Genomic DNA, 18,677 nt, shown 5'->3' on the forward strand with positions numbered 1-18,677 from the left:
TGACCCAAGCTACTAGTATATTGTCAGTTAAATATTTACTCGTGCCTTGGTGAATCTGTTTGTGGTTACCATTTGCTGTTTGGATTAAGAAATACAGATTTAAAAGCATGTTTATGCATCAGCTATACACTGAGCGTTTATTCGTTAGGTTATATTTCCTATTAAAAGTTTACATTCATCTTTGCGACTATATTGCAGACGGTACTTCTTGAATTTTCTATAAAGTAATTTCAATTATGGTAAAACGAAAATAAAAATATAAATGGCAGACTAGTCAATTAAAATAACTAAAAAATATCAAGAATATAAGCATTTTTAAAAAAAAATTATTACTTTTATTATTTACTATAAAGGTGCAGAATGTTTACGGTTTTTGATTTTGGATGACATTGATTAATAATGGTTATAATTGATTAATGAGTTTACATAATTTTTATAAAATTTTTTCCGAGGAAGTAAAAATACTTATTTATTCTTTATACTTAATATTTTTATATAGTATGATATCTGGTTGGAAATTCATTGTTTATTTGGCCATGACAATGTTTCATTATTTTTGCTAGTTTAAAATTTATATAATTGACTTGTTAAGTTATTTAAAAAACTAGCTTATACTCGGAGGAGCTTATAGTAGCTAAGAAATTTGTATATTTAAACATAAATGAAGATATGTTAAGTATTAATTACTAAAACATTAATTCAGTAAATATTATGGAAATATAAGGAGGAACTTAACTTGATATTTTATTAAAATTAGTGTTGATTTTATACTGTCTGAGGTTTGAAGTTTAATTACTAAAAAAATTACTGATTTTTAGGTCAATTAATGGATGAAGAAACATTCGAATCCATGGTTCATAAAATTGTTTTTCAAATAAGATCCCTTTGGGGAGCTATAAGATGGTGTGCCTTCAATTTTCAAGATAATTGGTTATCGGTTAGTCGTTTAAGTTAGAAATGGATTATTTAAATTTGGAGAATTCGAAATAACAAAGTCGAGTATATCTGGGTGTCTCTTATAATGGGTAGGGAAATATGTTGGACCATTCGGAGGTATTGGTGTATATTTTTGAATAAACAGCCTCTAGGATTTTCGGATATTCAGCCCCATGGCTGGTGTTTCGCATTAAAATCACCAATTATCAAAAAATAATTATTTAAAGAATCAAAAAACTGTTCGATTTTTCGGTTATTGGTTGAAGGGTTGGGAGGATAATATATTGATGATATTGTTCAGTGGAGGCTCGTGCTGAGGTGCGATGATGCGACCGTATTCCCTAAGTACATTTTAAAATAAAATGAACATCTCAAATATACATCTTATAGTAATTAAATAGAGATCATGATGGTCTATATTTCTTTCGAAACAATTTAAATGGTTCATAATTGTATTGTAAAATAATAATATTTGAAGAAAAATATCATCTTAATCCGGCAATTTTAGGGTTACCAGATTATATTTTTCCAAACCCGGGACATTTTGAATGGATAAATATTATACTTATATAATATTATAAATATAATATATTTTTTTTTTTTAATGAATTACGTATAGAAGCAATATAATAATAATAATAATCATAATAATTCATATTCTTAGTCTTCGGATCTTTTGGGGTCCAGAGTTTCTTCTGTTGATTTGACTACATATTTGACTGATCCATAAACTTGTTTTAAAAAAGACTTGTTTCCCAAACTTTGGCCGTAAAATTCTTCATAAGATGTATTATTGAAGCACGTTTTTATAATATACCATTTTTATATCTAGTTATTATCTTGAATTTGTCCATGTGCTGTTCATCAGTGCATTTGAACCCGACAAAAAAAAATTTAATTCAACAACTTTTAATGGCTTAGTAAATGCATTATTGTTATCAGTAAATATTTTGAAAATATATATCCATTTATTTTCTATTTTTTGACAATGCCACTCGTCATTTTGTTGATTAATTTTATCAAACATTTTGAATTGTTCGAAAAACATTTATTCATGTAAATTAAGATTGTTTGGCATTATAGCATTTATTCACCCATTGGTGACACCTACGAACTTTTGTTGGATTTGCGATCACTTAAGTAAATCGCGATTCCAATTAAGTTTGGTCTGCAATCCGACAATTACGAGTATTTCAATGCAATAAAGATAATCTAAAAATTAAAGTGCCTGTAGACTGTAACAGTGTAACAAGGTCACGTACTCACGTATATACTGTAATGGTACTATGGTGCGGCGGTCCGAAGCGCACACAAATGTGTGTGTGTGGGTTATATTATCGTATTAAGATTATATTGAGATCAGCCGAGGTGGTAGCGGTGGGACTATAATATTATTTTAATACGATAATTCTCATAGCACATTTTCGGCGGCTACCTATGTGTTATTGCTGCAGTTTTCCTGGGGTACGTGACAAAAAAATGAGTCATGGCGGAAAAAGTGAAATTTAATGTAACTGAAATATTTAATAATTTAATAATTGTGTACTTACAATATATAGTCTGCAATTTAATGCTGTTAATGCGAAAATATTTTATCGTTATAATATGAACATTGTTGGATGTAGATAATTTAAGTAGATAATTTTTAGACAATTTGTAGAGACTCGTTACATCACTGTATTACAGATAAGCCATATAAGGTAAATACATGTACGGTTAATAATCGTCAACTATTCAGATTTTTTTTTTTTTTTTTTAATTTGTTTAAAACTATTCAGTTAATATATGATATTTGGACGTGGTACGTGTACATATATTTTAACTATTAGTCAGTTGCTTGATTTCAAAGTGTCCGTGAATATTAAATCATGAATCAATGGTTAAAAACTGTTACCGTTAGTAAAAGGAAAACTTATGAATCAGTCACTTATATGCGAAACCCTCAAGACATGTCGTCATTGAGTACTAATTTTTCCGAAGAAAATCTTAAGAAGAAATTACCACAGGTTAGTGTTAGGTTATGTTAGGTTAGGTTAGATTTAGGTTAAATAATTAAGAATATAAATTACTAATATATCATTATAATATGATAATAAATTCAATAATATGTCAATTTGATCACGGATATGAATCTTTGTTTATCTTCTTATATCATAACATTTTTGGTTGTGGAACAAAAAGTGGTATTATCTTCCACGGATATTGTTTCGATTATAGACATTTACAACCATAACTGAGGTATTTATCAGATAATGTAATGTAATTTAAAGTAACCTTTTTTTTACCACGTATTTAGTAGTTAGTCATTTTTTGGTGCATTTATGCATATTGTATATTTTTGTATTTATTAGAGCTATATAAGTCCTTAATAATTTTACTTGCCTATTTTTCTTTTTACAACGTAATATCTGTTACTTTTTGTTGTGCATAGGTATTTAGTCATTTTTTTGTGCACAAATGCATGCAATTTGTGTATTTTATAGAGCTAGAAGGCCCTAATCCAAATAATAATCATAATAATTGACAATATCTGTTTCAATATTTTTAACTTGCAAATATTGGTCGAAATATATTTTTGTAAGTTGAAAACATGGTTAAGATTAAGAATAGGCCAGCATAGACTAACAGGTTTGGCTTTGCTGCATGTGCATACAAATTATTGTATCTATTGATGAAACAATCAAACAATTTGCCAATATGAAAAAAAGAAACTTGGAATTTGTTATTTGACTACTTATCAAACTTATGTTTTCTACTTAGATATTTGTTAAATTAAGTTACCTATCTTAATTGTTTTTTAAAGTTTTTAAAAAATAATTAATAGTTATTTTTACTACTATGATTATTTGTTTTTTTTTATACAGGATTCAGACTGAAGGTACAATTTTAATAGAACTATTTGTGTTGCTATTATTATTAATGCTTATTTTATATGCAATAGATTTTAAATATATTTATTAAATGAATATTCAATTCAATTTGGCACTTGTATTTTTATTTATTCACTTGAATGAACAAAAGGAACATTAGCTGTAGGTAATGAATCAAGGGCATACCCGGGAATTTTTTTAGGGGAGAGTTTCAAATTTGTATTTTATCTGTTCTCTTATTATAATTATAGTTTAATTCAATACCAACAAATCACTGTTAATGACTATAGTAATAGTCATAATAGTTATATACACATCACACATATTTTGCTCAAAGGTCGATTATAATAGGTAGGTACTATAATTTGAAATCAATTTTTATTTAGTAGTAAAATGTTATAAAAAAATACATTATTTAATTAACAATAATAAATAATATTAAAAAATCAGTATAAATTAAACATGGTTTATATATTATAGGTATATTATATAATCTATAAACTTTGTATATTGAAGATAATGGGAAATTAATATACACTACATACTATTTACTATTAAACCATTGAGTATGTAGAATTTTCAATGGAGGGGTCCGGACCCGAACCCCCAAATGACACCACTGGTATGACTCATTATGTGTAATTGTCAAATTTGAGGGTTTACAACAAAAAAAATACAGATACTGTAGTGACACACGTGAGATATGGAAAAAGATCCGAGTGAAAATCCTTTTCTTTAAATTTAAAATACAGTATTATTCAAAATGATTCATCCGATTTCAAGTTATTTTCTGCAAATATGTCGACCGAACAACAGAAAGCGTTTTGCGTATTGCGATTTCAAAGTGTGAATCGGTAATAACCAGGGTTCGGGACTTGTTGCATTTGCATATTCTTTAATAATGACTGCAGAATAGTCTAAGTAAGATATAAATTTGTTTCAAGACTTAACGAATTGAAATACAAGAATTTTAATTGCATATTTTTGCATATCTTGCTGTTTTCTAGGCAAAATGCATATTTGACAAATTTTGGCAATTACATTTTTTTTATAGCATATTTACGCAGTTTTGTTTCATGTTCGGTAAATTTATTTTAAAGATGAATATTATTTGTTTATTTGTTATGCGTCGGTTAATATACCTATTCATAGAACAAATCTTCGCATAATTTGCATCACGAAACACGATAACTAGGGATATACCTATACTTTATATTGTTTTGGAGTATAGCTCAGTTTATTTATAAATATGAGATAATTACAACATTATCTGGACGTGGCATTTAGAGAAATACCTAATAAATTGTTTCTGTGTATACTATTGTTAAATTGTAAATCGTTTTGAGTAAGTAAATGAAAATACGTATTCACCATTCAGTATTTCAGTTTGTTTTTGTGCGCCGTGGCTTTTATACGTTGTTATTCTCTTGTAGTTATTTTATAGTTCTCGTAATTATTTTAAAGATGCCGAAAATAACGAAAAATTCGCGTATTAAACAATATATATCCGAGTTTGGGGAAAATGTTTTTTTAAGTGATGGTAAAATTTTGTTTTGTAAATTTTGTGAAACAAAAATAAATACAGATACACGATGTTTGGTTACTCAACATTTGAAGACCGAAAAACATAAATCAGCTGTAAAACGTAAGCAAGATCAGATGAAAAATAAATCACAACAACTAGTTTTTACTGCTATGACTTCTAAAAAAAGTTCTTTTAAACACGATTTGTGTACTTGCTCTCCGCTAATATTCCTTTAAATAAATTAAACAATCCTAAATTCAGAGAATTCTTGTCAAAATACACGGGAAAAGACATTCCATTTGAGTCAACTTTGCGAAAAGGTTACGTCGACGATGTTTTCAATCAAACAATAAATAAAATTAGAATGTATGTTGATCGAAAAAAAATTTGGGTAAGCATTGACGAAACCACGGATGTAACTGGTAGATTTGTAGCTAACGTTATTATCGGTACACTCGAAGAAAATGGGCCTGGTCAAATATTTTTGTTAAACGTGGAAGAGCTAAAAAAAGTAAATCATTCAACAATTTTTAAATTGTTCGATAAGTCAATGAATATTTTATGGCCTGACGGTGTTAAACATGACGATGTTCTGTTATTCTTGTCTGACGCTGCCCCATATATGATTAAGTCTGCAAAATCAATAAAAACATTGTATTCGAAAATGATACATACCACATGTCTTGCTTACGGATTACACAGAGTGGCTGAAACCGTTCGTATTCTAAATCCCGAAGTCGATAAAATTATTGCTAGCGTAAAAAAAACCTTTATAAAAGCTCCATCTCACGTTTAAATTTTCAAAGATATTGCTCCATTATTATCACTGCCACCTGAACCAGTATTAACGAGGTGGGGAACGTGGATTCAAACTGCTCTTTATTATTGCGAACATTTTGAAATTATAAAGTCGATGGTAAACTCATTGAACAAAGATGATGCAATATCTATAAAGACAGCACAAAAATACATCGAAAAACAACATATTCAAACTCAACTTGTATTTATAAAATCCAACTTTTCATTTTTACCAAACGCAATGAAGAGTCTTGAAGAACAAAACATGACACTTGCCAGTTCTATTTCGATAGTGAGGGACGCAAAAATAAAATTAACTCAAATAGGTGGAGCTCAAGGAAAAACGGTTAAAACAAAAGTAGAAACTGTGTTGGAGAAAAATGAGGGATACAAATTAATGGTTAAAATTTCAAATATTTTATCTGGAGACCAGGAAAGTTTTGAGGGTTTACCTAAAGATTTAACATTAAATGACTTGGTATATTTTAAATATGCCCCGATTACATCAGTGGATGTGGAACGGTCGTTTTCAATTTATAAAAATATGCTAACCAACAATCGCCGTACATTTAAATTTGATAATATCAGAAAATGTCTTATTGTACAGTCAAACTTTACAGGTAATCAATTAATTATTTTATATTTAAAAATAATTTAAATATTATATTAAATACTAAACTTTTTCCTTTTCGCTGTAGGAGAAGACGAAGAAAATGAAACCAACCATACACAGTAAAATAAACTAAATTAAAGAATTGTCTACATTAAAAATTTAATAAATTACTTTTTTTTAATTGTTAATAAAAAAAATTTCAGTTGCATATATATTTTTACGCATATTTTAGTTATTTTTAGTGCATATGTGCATGCATATTTCCTACAATTTATATGCAACAAGTCCCGAACCCTAGTAATAACCGTGCAACGCGATTTTCGTCGTCGTTACGAGATCGATGCACCGTTTTCTCAGAGCATAAGTCGATGGTATAAGCAGTTTTAAGAAACTGGGTGTTTGTGCAAAGGAAAAAGCACAGGCCAACCTCATGTATCCGTGTATCTCTTGGAATCAATTATAAAATATGTGCTACAAGAAAATGAGATTGACTACCGGCTAGATATTGTTCGTGTGACCAAAAAGAGCTCATATAGAACATCTATAAGTAAAATAAATTAAACTTGACATACTTCTCTTTTATTTTATGTATAACATATTTTTCTAAGACTAAAAATAAAATTATGTAAGCATTTAAAATCGGATGAACCGTTTTGAATAACCCTGTAATATGCATTGAAAATAAATGAAAATAATTATCTTGAAAACTTGTGTTTGTATTTCATTATTATTTTATACATAATAATAATAATAATAAAAATAATATTAATTAAAAAAATAATTTAAAATAAATTATCATCCCGTTTGTGGGCACATACATAGTGCAGTAGGTAATATTAATTAAATGTTTTATAAATAATTCAAAAATATGGTAGTGATAATATAAAGTAACATGAAAATAAATCTTACAATACTTACTATATTAATTGCGTTTATATATAAGTGGTTAATATTAATATAACGTATACAAATGTATAGGTAGGTTATTAAATATGTAAAAGTAAATAATATTTTTAATATAAAGAATTAACTGTGTTTTACAAATAAATAAGGTATCTAGTATTCTGGATATGTATTATATATTTGATTAACATTGATTTTTAATTTTTTCGTCGTGTGACCTTCGATAAAAAATTCAAGTTCCAGAAAGTGTAAAGGTTTAAAATATAATATAATATTGATAGTAAAAACATAAATCTTTAGTAAACTTTATGCTAAATTTGAATTTTATTTGGAAAATAATAACGTATAATAATAAATAATATATCATATTTCTTATACAAAAAGCTTTAGTAGATTGTGAGCGCTAAAAAAAATAAATCTGTTTTATGTATAGAAACTTAAGCGTAAAAATAAGTACATTTGAATGAAAATTATAAATTTTTATTGCTTAAATTATTTTACAACATTTTATAGCAGTTACTATTGATATGTTCGGGAAAATGATGATTACGTACCGTTTACACGTTATTTCTTGTCAAAACTGAATTTAATTATTCAAACATATTGTATAATTAAATTATAACAGATATTTGTATATAACCGCCTTTTAAATTTTTCAAATCCTCTTAAATCTTTGTCTTATCGTTTTTATAGTTATTGTTAAAGTTAAAATAGTCAAATTGCACTTTGATATTTTCATGAGACATGATTTATATGTATTGTATAACAATATTATAACATCTCTAATAGATGTGAATTGTAGGTGTCTACTAAAAATTACAAAATCTTTATTCAACTATAAAAAGCTGAGCCAATTGTTCCTCAGGTTACAATATATCAAAATAGTATCATTAAATAAGTATATTTTATGGGATAAATTATTGATTGACTATTGTATAGTGTTAATTTTTGATTGTTCAATTGGTTAAAAAATAATGTTTTTCTCTGATTTATTTGAAATTTGATTACACTAAATTTATATTGTATAAGAAATATGATCTGAGTTATTTTTATTTGTATTACACGCTCACTAAAATTTGGATTTAGTTTTGAAAAGCTGTCGACTAACTTAAAGCACTTAAAGACTTGAAACATGTAATTTTATACCAAAATATGAGCCTTATTAAATAAAACTAATAAAAAAGTTATGTGAGTTATAACATTTGTATATACTGTAGCATTGAAGATATTTTATCAAATATTATAGTAAATATTTTTTAAAAAACGTACATTGGTAGATTATTATTTATTCTGAGTTATTATGTTAAATAAATTTAGCCAAATGTTGTTTCATTCATCGAATGAAATATAAGTTTGAAATGTTGCGTGATTATTATGATTTAAACTTATTTAAACTAGTAGTTTTGAATATTGTTGTATATACTATGTGTACAGTACCTACATTGTAATACAGTTATGTATATAATATTAAATGATTCTTCCGTATTATAATTTATAATTATATTATACCATTTGGTATTTATTATTAAAAAGATAAATATTTTGGATAGTATAAAATATTATTAATGAAACTCAGTTAAAAAATAATATGTTTATGTTTATTCATGTATGTAATAATTTAGCTTAATAATTATTTCAAAATATAGGGATTTAGTTAGTTTTAAAATATCTAAATAAATAATTTGTTCAAATATTGGAATATAAATTGGAAAATAAATAACGTTTCCGTGATACAGTTGTAGAAAAAAGTAAACAGTTAATCGTATTATTATTATACAAATAAAGTAATATTTTGAATTTTATTTATGTGTTTCAAATTACTCTCATATTAATGAAAATTATGAGTGATGTACTAAGAGAATGGCTCATTCATCAATTAGGTGTGGAACTTCATTCTCTTCATCCTAATAATGTATGTTCTAAGTTTCAAAATGGAGTGTTCATTGGAAAATTACTTCAAAACTATAATATTGTGGATTCAAATGATTTTTCTCTGTTGATCAATCAAGAAGATGAGGAGATTAAAATATCCAATTTTAGATACCTTAAAACATGGCTAAACATGATAAATATTTTGTTAGATGATGATACTGTTAATGGAATAATTACTGGACGAAGATCAGTCATTTTTGGATTTCTGTATAAATTGTGTTTTATCCTTGAGGATCCTAATAATCTAAATTTAAACGAACACGTTAAAAAAATATGTATATCGTTCGGAAACGTTGATATTTCAGATAATTCAATATCTAAAAAGGCTATTTTTAATGTAACTCATGGAAAACCTTATAATCATGTTGATAATATTAATGGGAAATCGCCAAAAATATCCATCATAAACGTAAAAACCTTGTATGATGAGATAAATGAATTTGAAGGCAGCTTACCAATGAAACTGGCTTGTTGGAACACCAGAGGAGATCGATCTTGTGCTAGGTATCTAATAAATATTTATTACTTAAATTATTACATATTTGGATTTTAACTTAATATGCCTGTATATATTTGTGCACTAAATTTAATTTATTTTAATACAAGTGTTATAGAAATGTTTTTCGTGGTTTATGATCAGTGTTATGCAAAAATAACAAAATATTTATCTAGATGAAGATAAAACATAATTAGATACAATTTATCTATATAATGATAAAAAATAAAACACTATTTATCTGGTTAAAAAAAAAAGATAACATTTTTTTAATTTTATTAATTAATTTATAATTTTTTTTTTATAAATTTATACTTTAAACAATTAAATTAAATTAAAATTTACTTAAATTTGATCTAATAACTAGGTACCTCTTGTATAAATAATGAACAAAAATATTTATATTATGTACATTTATGTATGGGAAATAAGTAATAATTAATGAGTACTTAGTTTTAAAAAAAATATATTCTTTGTAGGTATATTATAATTTTCTAAAACAATTTATTACAATTTATATAATATCTACTATGGAGTAATATTAATGATTTAAAAATTAAAATGTTTATTCAACCAATATCTGTATTATTTAATTCTATTTCTTAGGAATCAAATATTGTAAGAGTCACTAGAAAATATAAATGGGCTAATTTATTTATAGGGGCCATAATTTTAAAAAAAAGTATTTTTATAATAATATGTCAATTGATATTTATTAGTTAAATAAGAAAATATTTGTTTTTGGGAACCCTTGGCTATAGCTCCTTCCCCCTCCCCTTAATCCGGCTCTGCCTATACGTAAAATTTAAATAATAGAACTAAACATATATTGCTTTTAAACAACTTTTGAAATAATAGTAATAAACTATAAAGTTAACAAATTAATAATATTATTAAAGTTCTCATTAATTTTTATTAGTTTTTAACTTCCAAGTTTAATTTTTTTTGAATAAATATACTCGTATTTATTTATCTAGATAAATTATGATAGATAACTCAATAACTCATTTAAGATAATTCATCAGATAACTGATTTTGTTTATTATTTACATAACATAAAAGATAATTAATTATTTATCTAGATAATGCTCAACACTGTTTATGATAATCTTATTTTTTATAAATTAAAATCCATAATATTTTATTCTAAATGTATAATTTGGTATATTTCATTATTATTTCACATTTGCCTTTAAAATGCTGTGATTATTTAAATAATGGAAGTACTCGTAGCAATTTTCAATGTACTCGATATTTGTTACTTCGATTATTAAGTTCAGAACACATGGTACTGCTAACTCCTAAGTAATAATGACTTAGAATTGGGAACATTTATAAGATGATGAAATAACGATTTTCACATATATATATAAATAAGTTTTTATTTTATTCAGTTATCTCTATTTTTTTCGTAGATACCGTAATATTATTGCTAGAAAAAATAGCAAATCATATTCAAAGATTAAGCCTATTTAAATGTACTCTTTTTACGTAATTGGCTAAACGATCGCTTTTAATATAATATTCAGTGAAATAAAAGCTTTTTGTAAATATTTAATATTTTTATCGTTAATAGTTTTACTTTAGTATGATTATACAAACGTTTTAAATCTAAATTTTTAAATTAATATTGTTTTTAATATGTATTTCAATTAATACGATTTGATTTGACTTTAAAAGTATTTTATGATATTTTTTAAAAAGATATTTGTCCAATCTCAAAGAACGGAAACAACATTCAAAAATGTATGATTCTTGGAGAAAGGAAATAACAAATAAATATCTACAGGACAGCTTTGATGAAAAAAATCGGCATAACCAATCTGTCCTCAGACACAAATCAATGCCAGATAAACTTTATCGCGTGTCTGATTGTGAAAAGAAAATGTTAGAGAAAGTTAATAACGCTAAATTTAAAACGAAAAAAAGTAATATAATTGCCGTTAAACATAATGTTGAATTCATCAAAAATTCTACTGGTGACGAAAGACAAAGTCGAATAATAAGTGAAGAAGTCAAATTAAATATGAAAGAAGAAGTGATATATAAATGTTAATTATACTTAAATGTTTTAATTTCAAATTAATTTTATTTTATTTCTAGTTAATAAAAAGGAATAATTATCTAAGTACAATTGAATTAAAAAACACAATAAAAAGTGTAGTTTGTGGATTAATCGATATAAGCGTTAGATGTAGTGCTTATCAAAAAACAAATCGTTGTAATATCCCTAAATATATATGGAATGATTGGATGGAAATGTTTGTTAAAGAAAGACCTTTTTATAATTTACCTGTAGACAATAGGCTTGGTCTATTATTAGACCCTCAACATTTAACTGATAATAAACTTTATACCGACGAAGAGTTAAAAAACCAGTCAATACTGAATCGAAGAGATATTTTGCAATATTTGAAAGGCGTGGAACAATATGATGTGCTTGAACAAGAATTCAACATACAATCAAATGAGTCTCCAGACGTTTCTCGAGTTCTTGGGTTTATGGTCTACGACGTTTTTACTTCTCTTTATGCTTTACCACCATCACCGGTTAACATAGATAATGCAATATTCAGACCTGTTATGGGTATTTTTGATTATAAAATCGAATGCACGTGGAAACAAGAAATTTGTGATGCACTAATTAAACATGATATACTTCCCGTACTACCAGAAATAGCATTACAGTATTGCTTATGCGATTACTATCGGGAAACTGACAGTAACGAGCTCATACAAATATTGGATAACTCCGGTAAAAATCAGTATTTTTTATAATTATCGAATTGATGTAATATCATACGTAGACTCAAACAGTGTAACATATCTAAAACGGAATTAAGATTTTACGGAAACTTGTTTTTGGAGTATTATTTTGGTCCTCAGTAGTTTTGTCTTAAGTTGCAATTCCTTAGGACGCGTCTATAAACGTGCGGTCGAAAATCGACTTATTGACGAATCCTCTTTAATACAAAATGTGCCGCAAAAGATGTGTGGCTAGGTTTTATTTTTACTAGTTCGATTTGTATAATATTTTATTTGGTTCTACCATTTACACGTGTATATCTGACCTGTTTGCTTTTGTTTAGTATTTTTGTAGTGAATAGTGAATAATTTTACTCATAATATTTTATGAAGCCAGAAGAATAAATCCTCATCAAACTACTTCATTTAGAAAACAATTTTTTGGTGAATTCAAGTTGATTTACTATAAAAAAATGAATTTACATAAATAAAATACCTATATGATATGTTTCTTGCTGGAAAAATTGAAGAATTTTATAGCATTTTCATTGAAAAACAATTGTTTAAAGATGAACGAAAATGTAGAGAATTTTTAGATCAAGTAATGATTAATTCACGTTATTGAAAAACAATTAAAGTCAATCAATGTCAATCAGATTGCGGGTCGTGCATTTTGACCGCCTCCTGAGCGGTACTCGTTGTGAGTCTTTAGAAGCATATGACTGCCTAGTGTGCTAGTCTGTGATAGTGTGTCGTCTAGGGCAGTGTTTCCCAATTTCTTTTACCTGCAGAACCTTTGCAGGAGCTTGAACGTTTTGTGGAACCCCAATATTTTTTCTATAATTTTAATACAGGCAAATGTTTTGTACATTTAAATGAGTGGGTTATCGGACACTTCCGGCACAAGAGTGTCATTAATATATAAAAAAAAAAAGACGGCTTTAACATTTTATTTTGTTTATTACTATTACAATATTATAAATGTAATATTAAAGCTTAAAATTTAATATTTGTCTCTCATTACCTCTAAGATAGATTCAATGAGAAGATTGGAATATTTTCATAGTTTTTTTTCATAACTGTTTTTAAATCTGGAGTTATTCCTGAAAGTGAGATTCGTAAGTCCGAAGCCGCGTTCAGTTGATTTCGAAACTAATTCTTTGTCTTTGTATACGCTGAAAAGCTACAAACTAGGCACCTCATATCGGGAAATGTGTCAATTCCAGTTCTATGTTGAGATCTATGTTCAAATCAAAATATTGCTAATTAATTTATATTTTCTTAAATTTCTCACAGAAGCTCACGGAACCCTTAGGTTCCGCGGAACACCAGTTGGGAAACACTGGTCTAGGGAATCAGTTATATTAAATAACAGATAAAACAGTACTGGTGCGACCGAAATTTCGGCTGAACCGCGGTAGTTTACTGGGTAACAAATGCGTTCTAAGGAATCGCACCTTTAGTTTCACTGTATATTTTCTCTAGTGAACAATACATTTAAATCTATGACATACATAATTCTAAAATAAATACTATTACAATATTACTAAACATTTACGGTCTGTTACTGATAGTTATTAAATTTTTACAAAACCAATTGTATTTTAAATTTAACACCATTGTTTGGTTTAAATTAAATTATTATTATGCTTTAAAGGATCCATGATATATTTTAATATTGCAGTGTTGAATATTATTAATACTATACTGCTCTAGGTGTGATATTATATTGTACGCAATTTTATTTCGTTTGAAATTACTTATTTTCTTGTCGATTAAGATATTATTCTATTTGTGTTGACAAATAATCGAGGAAAGAAAATCATATTTATTATTCTTAGCACATTTTTTCGTTCAAATATAATATAACCGATTAAATAAATAACTATGACTAAATCTATGACTAAATTATAAAACTAATATAATAAATATATTATAAATGTAATATATGTAACAATAAAATGTTTTTCTACTATATAATGGAACAGAATATGGCAAAACGAAAACTGTGAGAGAAAATGTTAGTACAATCAATGGATTAGGACAGTCAAAACAAACACAAACACTACAATGTATTAATACAAGTTATGAATCTGAACGTATAATATGTGGAAGAAATGCATTTATTAATATTTACAGAGGTAAACCATTACCAAATTATTTGTTGATTGACTGTGTGCTATGTTATATCAAAGAAAACAACATGCGTGGAGGTTGGGTAATACTAGGATTTTCGCGAGAAGAAATAATGATACTCGAAGAAAGATTAGCTAAAAATAAGCATTTTCCACCTTTTGGTTCGTATATAAAAAACCAAAATCCAACAATATTGGTCTCATTTGAAAAACCAAATTATGAAGATAAAGGAAAATATTCATCGTCTCTTACTAGTTATTTAAAAGTAAAACTTCTTAGATAATATTTAAAAAAAATTATCATAAAACTTTTTTTTAGATTGAATCACATAAAAGTGTAATATTTGATGATGAGTGGGATGAGGTGTATAAGTATTATAGATCTCAAAATATATTAACATTACTAAAAAGTACAGATAAGAATTTATTCCTTGATAACCTTAATATTGAATTGTTTTGTAACGTTTTGACTGGTCAAATTGTAAATTGGTTTGAAACAACAAATTGGTTAAATTGTACTTATGATACCAATCAAAAAGTTTATACATCGTTAATTAGTGATTTGTGTACATCGGAAACAAAAGAAATTACGTTTGATAGAGAAAAATTGCATAAAAAATCAGAATTTGATTCCATGGATTCATCTACTAGTAATGACAAAATGCTTCCAAATGTATTATCTAGTTTATCTCTAAATGAACAAATTTCAATTGTTGAAATTACCTCAAAATTATTCAATGTCCAACTCAATAAAAACGTTGGAACAATATTGGCAGCATTTTGGATGTCATTGGAAAATGGATTTGTTGAAAACATGGAGAGATGCTTTTTTTATAGAAGGATACTTATGTATGAAAAAGTGCCCTTCATAATTACGGTAGATAATTATTTTGATAAAATGCTTTACAAACCAAATTCGGAAAAAATTGATCTTGTTAAACGTTTGCAATATAATTTGATTAATATACCCAAAGATACAATGACAATATCTGATCCTAACAGATATCTGCTTAGGACTTTGTTGGATGAAAAGTTAATTTTAATACAAATGATAAACCAAAAAATAGAAAAATGTTTACATTTTATAGAAGACAAAACTATTACAAATTGGCTTGAAAAACAAATCAACTCAATATTTAATATATATATGTGTATGTTACAAGTTGAGGTTTGTATTTACTTATATGTTTATCAACTATTTGAGTATTTTAATTAAATTCAATTAAATTAAATTAGGTTGATCGTATTGTGAATACAATACTTTTTATAAATTTATATATGTCAAAGCTATATAATCAAATTGTACCACTGTCAATAATTCCAAAATTTATCAATGTCTCTTCATTGAAAAAGATTCTAAAAAAAGATCAAACATCTAATATTAGAGTAAATGTCACACAAAATGTTACAAGTGTTGATGAAAATTACAATATGTTTAAGTCTACTATAAATGCAGTTGCCGACAAGATAAAACTTATATTTTCTACAATATTAAAATGGTTAGAAAAAGTTAAGCAAGCCCTAAACTCAGAATCCATAGAAAAAGATACAACATACTTAAAAGTATGGACATTTTTAATAAAAATGGAGGATCGAAAATCCACTAATCAATTTAAAATAATACTAGATCAGTTCACTACAGATATTAAGGTAAATTTTTAAAAATTTATTGGTTGCATTTAATAGTAGTTTATGGTATATTAAATATGTTTTTAATTTGATAATAGGAAACAGATAATTATTTAGTTCAGTACCGACTCGATGCGGTTCATAAAATAAATGATCGTTTACAGCACGAAGTTGCTGGAGTTGAACTTATATGTAATTTATTTGAAACTGCTTTAAAAGAAAAATGTTTTGTTCGTCATGAAATTTTATTCATTGATGACCATTTTTATTTAAATCCGGAAAATGTTGTATATTCTAATATTCCTTTGCCACGACCTTTTCCGTTACTAGTAGAAGAATATCCAGGCGTTTTATCTGTCAATAATTTAGAAACAATTACACGTCAACTAGCTAAAATTTGTCCAAATAGACGTATTTCAATTGTTGCCTTTTCTAATTGGCTAATGAACTATACAAAATATAATATACCTACAACTGCGTAAGTATTGAATAAAAATAAGAATTGGTGGTGTGAAGTTATTAATGGATTTAATTGGACTAAAACAAAATATTTAGCCTAGCCACCTATGCCTTTGCAAAAAAACTTAATTAAAATTTATAAAAAAGTGACCACCTTTACGATTCATCAGCCGTTCAGCATAAACATTGATTTCGGCATCCCTGAAAATAAGATAAGTAGTGTAACTAACCTGTGTAATTTATAGGTGGCTTAATACAACTACTGATATTTTACGTATGATGTTTGGATGTAATGTATACTTTATTGACTGGTCAGATTTTGTAGTACGTTGTTTAGAACTTCCTTATCCTAGCATTAACGATTTGTTAGATCTTAAAAATCAATATGCAAATTTGGAAAATAAAAATAAAAATAATATTCATTCAAATCATACAAAAGGTAAATGATAAAAATAATATACGAGTATATTACATATACGTTCATTGATCGTTGCCTTAATTATATTTATCCGTTTCCAGGTACTATAGACAAATATGAGTATGATTCTGTTTTATTATGGTACCAGAAAATGTTACCATCAAATCCTTCAGTTTGTCTTCGATACATAAAAATTAAAGAACTATTGTTTACAATGTTTTCAATTGGTGGAAAATTAGATTATGTAATAATGCTTCTAACCTTGTGTAAAGATGACAGTTCAGCGATGGGTTTAATAAAAGCTATCAGTTTAGTTATGGATCAAAATATTATGTTTAATCAGGATGATGTTAGTCATATAAATAAACAACATGATATTGAACTACTTATTGAAACGTTATATAAGACTTTAATGATTTGTCTCAAAAATTATTTGGTAAATAATGGCTAACTGATTTTTACGGTGTCAGCAAAAATATATATATACATTTTTAAATAAGGATGATGATTTCAGACTCCAGATAAAAATGACTTGGATGATTTGATGTATTCAATATTAAATATACACTGTACCTTGCGTAAAAGTGATGGTGATACATTGTCTATAATGGAGCTAATTAAAAATGATGATTTCAAGAAGCTCTCTGATATTGGATTTAGATTTAATTCGCGTTCTGGTTTTAGCATTGTGAACAATCTTAAATAATCAAATTATCAATACCCTTTAAAGGAAATAAATAAATTTTGTAAAATAATAAATTTATTGGTATACCTACATATTTTATTAGTTAAAAAGTGTTGAATTAATTTGAATTGTATGTTTTAGTATATTATATAATTTAATATACATAATTAAATATAATATTTAATATACAAAAACCAGACAGTAAACGTAGATGACTTAAATGTTACTACTGCCAGAGCATAAGATTTATAGTTTAGAGGTTAAAAATAAATAGGTGCTCAAAATTGTATTGATCAAGAGGTTCCTAAATATCTATGTGTGCGTATAAGTATTGTTTTGTCGTATAACACCAATTTTTTTTTTTTTTTTTTGGTTGTAAGTTATATTTTGTAATCATATAATTTGTAAAAAATAAATATTTTGCTATTGTCAAAGTAATTCAAATTCTTATTTTTAAGATATTTAATTCTGTAATTGATTGAATATTTATAATGATCGGCAAAATGGACGGTTTACCCAGTTATTAATGTATA

General features: G+C 26.3%; 2 protein-coding genes across 2 annotated transcripts; both read left to right on the top strand.

Moving 5' to 3' along the window:
• Positions 1-6,234: 6,234 nt before the first annotated feature.
• On the top strand, positions 6,235-6,837 carry LOC112680359. Its single transcript, XM_025550437.1, has one exon. The coding sequence runs from the start codon at positions 6,245-6,247 to the stop codon at positions 6,785-6,787; it is 543 nt and encodes a 180-aa protein (XP_025406222.1). The 5' UTR covers positions 6,235-6,244; the 3' UTR covers positions 6,788-6,837.
• A 2,648-nt stretch (positions 6,838-9,485) lies between these two features.
• LOC112680403 lies at positions 9,486-18,165 on the top strand. The gene is made up of 10 exons (XM_025550489.1): positions 9,486-10,081; positions 11,778-12,111; positions 12,177-12,828; positions 14,807-15,219; positions 15,273-16,121; positions 16,190-16,603; positions 16,681-17,060; positions 17,287-17,480; positions 17,561-17,895; positions 17,974-18,165. Exons 1-10 carry the CDS (start codon positions 9,486-9,488, stop codon positions 18,163-18,165), a joined length of 4,359 nt encoding a protein of 1,452 aa, XP_025406274.1.
• The last annotated feature ends 512 nt before the right edge of the window (positions 18,166-18,677 follow it).

Source organism: Sipha flava, unplaced genomic scaffold (genome assembly GCF_003268045.1).
Source record: "Sipha flava isolate LNK unplaced genomic scaffold, YSA_version1 176_pilon_pilon, whole genome shotgun sequence".
NCBI classification, from domain to species: domain Eukaryota; kingdom Metazoa; phylum Arthropoda; class Insecta; order Hemiptera; family Aphididae; genus Sipha; species Sipha flava.